At 38.9% G+C, this 5,965-nt stretch overlaps 1 protein-coding gene across 1 annotated transcript; it reads right to left on the bottom strand.

Annotated features, from left to right (window-relative positions):
- Positions 1-1,723: 1,723 nt before the first annotated feature.
- Positions 1,724-5,503, bottom strand: LOC119722583 (lectin BRA-3-like). Its single transcript, XM_038192764.1, has 4 exons — positions 5,172-5,503; positions 4,050-4,082; positions 3,106-3,315; positions 1,724-2,514 (listed from the first exon to the last, which is right to left on the bottom strand). The coding sequence occupies exons 1-4, from the start codon at positions 5,338-5,340 to the stop codon at positions 2,309-2,311; spliced, it is 618 nt and encodes a 205-aa protein (XP_038048692.1). The 5' UTR covers positions 5,341-5,503; the 3' UTR covers positions 1,724-2,308.
- Positions 5,504-5,965: the final 462 nt, after the last annotated feature.

The raw sequence follows: 5,965 nt of genomic DNA, 5'->3' as shown, positions 1-5,965 counted from the left end.
ACCAGCAATTGGTGGGAAGTGGAACGTGAAATTACGCCAAACAGGTCAGGCCGGCGGTGTTTAAATTCTGGTCCGTGTTTTAACGGTAGAGGGCGGCAACAGCAAAAAAAACCCAATGTTCCCTTTTCTATCTTGCTTATAATTATATGCATATTGGCTGGATAAGATTGAAAAAAAAATCGTGATTTTGGAACTCATTCCGCGACGATCTATTATTTTTACCCCAGACACCGCATACAAAAAAGTTTAAGTATAGTATGCACCAGACTATTCCTAATTTGCCCGCGTGTATTAGTTGCAACATTTTGTGTCACATTACGTGTAATAGACCTTTCTTTTGTTTGTAAATATTGGCGCCATTTTATATGGGCTGCCGCAAGTGCATAAATTGAAGCCGTGGTTGGCAATAATATTGACGTGTTCTCCCCCCCCCCCAATACAAAGTAAAAAGGCATGTTTAGGAATTATGTTTCAGTTTTGTCGACAATGTTGTATTTCCAACAATCAAATAATATTTTGGTTATCTGTAATTACTCTTCTTCATTTTTGCAGTGTTGAACCTTCCATAGTTTTGCAATCCGTGGTTGGCAAAAATGCAGTTTGCCAACCAAGCGTAGAAAGGTCTATAAGTTAAAGGGAATATACATCATTTGCTTTTGCTGTACGTTTCAGAAATGGATGGAATTGGGGGGTTGGAAATATATAGCAAATATAGTTACACTGACTTTTTTGAGGTTTTGGGTTCGAAAATGCTATAAAAACCAAGAAAAACAATCGTTTTCTTGTAGTCTGGTTCCCTGACTCCATATAAGAAGAAACAGAGCAGTTTACATATATTGGGGAATTGTAAGGTCAGGGCACCAGTCTAGCTGGCTTGTACCCGTTCATAGGTGTGTAATCGATTGCAAACAAGTGCGATGGTCAATTGGGGCCAGTATTTGAAAAAAAAGCCATTTTTTTTTTCAAAGCTGGTCGGCCGACCAGCGTTGGAAATTGATACAAAAATACCACTTTTCTTGAAAATGACAGTATACCAGGTGCCATGATTTTACAGGATGCTTTACACTGTCATTCACTAACAGTCCAGCAAAGTATTTCAAAATGATTTAATAGTTTTATTTTTTGATGTTTGCAAATGTTGTATTTTCCCTTTAAGTTTAATACAGCCTTTAAAAAGTATTTTTACCACGACAGCCGTCCGTATTCGTCTTAGCCCATCATGGATCGGAGTATCCGTTGCACTTTCGTGTATAATTCTCCGTTGTAGCAAAATGGTATCTGTTGTATAGACAGGCTTTTTTCACCGGACACATGTCTTCCAATGGGGGCGCTGGTATTTATAAATAGGTGAGTAATAGTATCGACATCAAGAGGACAAAGATCAACGTCAATTAAATCATCCAACAACACTTAAATTTAGCTCTTTTGCTTTTTATTTTTTTTTGCTTTATTCAGTGTCCATTGAATAAGTAATTAGATTAGTATTTTCTTCCAATTTTAACTATGTTCTAGATTGCGGCAACGTCTTAATGTACCGCATTTTGTTGCGATCCTCTTTTTGTAAATGACTATAACTATAAAAATTTTCCCGTACAGCCTTTGGATTAAGAAATACGGGCTTGTACGTTTCTTTGTGAGGGTCCGAGATGCCCTTTCCTTGTAGAGGTTCTGCGCCTTGATATTAACTGAAAGGTGTTTGAAGCGTGCAAGTTCAACCCAATGTGCGATTTCCAACTTCGCATGAGATGAATTATACCGAACTCTTTATTTCTTTAAGGTGTATCTATAAATCAGTTTGTTAAATGAATCTTTGGCTAGTTCATTGTTTAAAATCAAGGTTTGAAATTAAAGACAATTTAAGAAAATTATAGAGATCAAGCTGAACTTTACGCCTCGGAAGGTCTATTTTTAAAATAAGTCGACTTGATGTGGTTAAGGTGGAAGAGTGGACGTGGGTGCCTGATGTGGAACTAGGTGGGTCTGAGATTCGGAAGGGAGGTTGTTGGAGTACATTCGTTGATGAGGTATCTCGTCTTCTTTTGTTTTGCAAAGTTGTTAGTTTTCTGTATGCTTAGTTTGGTCACTTTGGTGAAAAAAAGCATGACAGTTATAATCGGGGAAAATGAGTTACTGTTAAATGACTTTTTCAAGTCTTTTACGTGCTGTTTCTACCGATCTACTTAAAATGTAAATGCCCTACCAATCCACCTCCTTACACCTGAAACCCGTTTTTAAATCGGCCAAAGAGAATAATATTTCAGGAATTGGAAGACAGTGTTTGGTGATTGGGAGTTAACAGGAGTCATATCTATGACTTGTTTTGGATCCTGTCGTCGAAGGTGGTGACGTGCCTTTTGCACAGGCCCCTGGTCTTGTGCAGGGTGCAACTGATGTCGTTGTATTTGCCGTTTCCGTAAACGACACCGCAGTCTTCTAGCCCTTCGTAGTTGTTGGGTTCTCCCGCTATCCAGTTTCTGTAGTCGGTGGTGGTGCCGTCGCAGCACACGAAGTCACCTGGAGGGGAACACGAAAACTTCTTGAATATACACATTTTGACTGCTTAGTGTAGTGTGGTAAAATTAGCCTACCGGAAGTGATCCATGGGGTGTTCTGTTTTCCCGAGGCGAAGCCGAGAGAAAATGGAACGATCTTGATAACCAGAGGGAGGTTAACTTTACTGTACCACGAGCTTAAGCAGTCCGAGTCCATATTTGTCTGAAAAACGCCTCACCGAAACATTAAAAAAATGTTTTAAGAGATTGATTGATTGATCAACCAAAATAAAAAACAACTGTACTTCTGTTTCAATTTGAAATAGGGCCCACTTTTCATTTACTTGCAAGTTTTGAAAGTACCCCTCCATGAAGTATTTCTTGTATCAACGCATACACCCATATGTATTTTCAAACAGACCTCCAGTTGCCACGTTTTTACTGTGCGTATAGTGCTTTTCAGAGCGAGGCTGCCGTTGTATAGTCGGTTTATAGCCATATGTTTTGGGTTTTGGTTTTTTTAAGTCGACTTCCATAGCTTCCATTAAGGAGCATGTAATCCGGATGAGACCTTAGTCTCGCAAGTGGCTTTGTCAAGTAAGCATTTACATACCTTCGACATCAGTGTCTTGACAGTTGATCCACAGGTATTCTCTGATGGCGATCATAAATTCCACTTCTTCGAAACTGTGAGGTGCGGCTACGTACGCCCCCATTGCCTTACAGTCCGCCTCGACGTCCGAGTAGATGGCGGAGCGGCTATTCAGCTTGTAGCAATGATCACCAAAGGATTGCCAGTCAGCCGGGCACTTTTGACAGTCGCCTGTTTAATAGGAAGTCAACAAAAGGGGAAAGAAAATGTTACAAGTTGTGTACAAATCGGATGTATGTGGTCGCATGAAGCCAACTTTCTGCACTGCATGTGTAGTCCTAACTCTTGAAATGTGATTGGTGTAAAAGTGGGATAATGCAGAAGATGCTTTAATTAATTTCGGTTGTCCGTTGGTATGACCATAGCTTCATGGTATTACATCACAGGGCATAAATTATATGGTCTATAAATCTCACAACTTTACGGTCATATCTTTGTAGACGTCTTGGTACGAAACACTGAGCAGGCAGGTCAAGGATCTATGTTTCTTACCAGGTGGCACCATGCATGCTCGATTTAGCGGATTGTGTTTGTTTATGTTATCATTTGCAGGTCGTCATTCCTCTCTGATACCATGAGGTTAGTTACTTTGAACTTTAATTGTCACTTCCTTTGAATGATAAAGCCTGTTGTCGGTGAGGACGCTTTTTGCGAGGTGTGTGCACATTAAAGTATTTATCTTAATCTTGTGGATGGTAATAATCCATCAGAACTTCCATACTATCACAGAGGTACCAATCGTTCAAATTTGAAACGCCAAATACTTCTCGTCATTTCATTGCACGATATGGAGCAGAAATGTGACCATGACTAGGACGCTCTTGATTTTTGATAACTTAGACAATACTTATTTCTCAATATAAACTTTTCTTTACAAGCAAGGAAGAGTTTAAGTGAACACTTACTTGCTGAAGCGGCTGTCTGTCCAACAACGAACGCTGGAAGCATAAAAGAAAGGAAAAGAAAGGAACCTTTTTGTGAATGTAGCGAACACGTAAAGCGCGCACGGCATTAACTAAAACCTCGGCATGAAGATTATGGTATTTATACAAAATATTTATAAATAAAGATAACTTCCGTTATTATTTCAGGTACTCCGCAGTATGGAATGCATGGATTCCATTGCATAATGAGATATAATAGGAATACATGTTTTCTTGGCCGGTTTTAAACAAGTACGTTTAAAGGTGGACGAGTAGATTATTGGCAGCGATCCAAAAGTAACTGATCAAGTTATTGGGAAAAAGCTCCCTTGGCTTATAGATAGAAGCGGCACTGAACTCCCTGTGAAATCATTCCTTCTGGCATGCTGTCATTTTGTAGAAAACGATAAAAGAAGGCCGCGCGCGGTTGATATTATTCGTCGATTCAGGGCGTGACATTGCATAGCTACAATCGGCTGAATGAGACCGCGTCCCAGATGCTGATTTCGGGTGCAATTCAAAATAGGACTTTGCAACTTTTGAATTGAAATCGAAATCGTAGAGTATTGTTACAGAGCTAGTACTTCATCATGTTATTAAGCACCCGTCTTTAAACGTCATTTTGAGCAGGGTTTTTTTTTGCTTTAAATGTAATATATACATCAAACTATAGGTGCGTGAAGGCTTCCGTTTGTAATTGACGTGTAGATGGTGATATTTTGATGGTATATACTTCACTTATCTTTATAGCCCATTGGCTATTCAACATGAAGTCACCGTTCGCCATATTATCTCTCCCATGACAAGGGAGCTGTAAACAAATCTATCCTACTTAACTACCATCTCATATGTATCTATATTACTTAACCTAAATGATTTTTTTACATCAAATTCTATTGAAATAAACATTGTTTTGAATTATTCAATTATTCTCTTATTTTTTATTACAAATGAACAATTGGAAAAGATATACTGGTTCCCGTGCCATATTCTAATTGAGAGAATCGGAACCATCGCCTATATTATAGCTTGAACATGTGTGTATAGCGAGCCGCAATGGTCAACCAGCTATCCAGATATCATAGAGATCAGTGGTATACTTACCGAGAAGAAGGAGAGCGCACAGCTTTGCCATCGTGTAGTTGATGATCTTCGAGTTGATGATTTTCGATATGCAGAGGGAGAACTTGGTACAATCCTCTGGATGCTGGCGCCTTTTATAAGGTTTCAGGAGAAGACTTTGACACATAATCGATAGGCCTCCTGTCATCATTAGTTCGAAATTACGATTAATTATTCCAAAGATATAGTGACCGTGGGTATGAACTCTTATCGCACCGGCTGTAGTCTGAGTTCGGGAATAAAATTAGGGCACGCTAATTAAGAAAGATTAAGAGTTAACCCCGCCTAACTCTAACTTGATTATTATGTATACGTACTGTTATTGCCTTTCAATCTGTAGATAGGTTTTTTGGTCATGTTAAACTAATAATCATGAAGTTACTCCTGACTTACCAAACCAGCAAAACTTGGCTCTTTTTCGGGTATGGTCAAGAAATCATAACACCAGCTCACAACCGGTAAAGAAATATACCCAACCCCATCCCCAGGCACAAAACCTTTATTTGTTATTGTAAGCGTGGGACCTCTGTTGTTTACCATAACAACAACTTATTTTGCCTACTACAGTAAAAAATACACCTTGTTTTAATATCTGAAGAGGTTAGGAAAGGCATGACACAATGCCAAACGAACTAAAAGACTCAATAACCTAGATATATCCTGAAATCATTTTTTGCTTTACCTTGTATGCGGTTTGGTTTGATTGGGGAAAATTCAAAGATATTCATGTTGTTTCAAATATTATCCCTTTCCTATCCTTGTATCTAAGATGGGTT

This window comes from Patiria miniata, unplaced genomic scaffold, assembly GCF_015706575.1.
Source record: "Patiria miniata isolate m_02_andy unplaced genomic scaffold, ASM1570657v1 HiC_scaffold_16, whole genome shotgun sequence".
NCBI classification, from domain to species: Eukaryota; Metazoa; Echinodermata; class Asteroidea; order Valvatida; family Asterinidae; genus Patiria; species Patiria miniata.
This window is presented reverse-complemented; position numbering and strand designations above follow the sequence as displayed.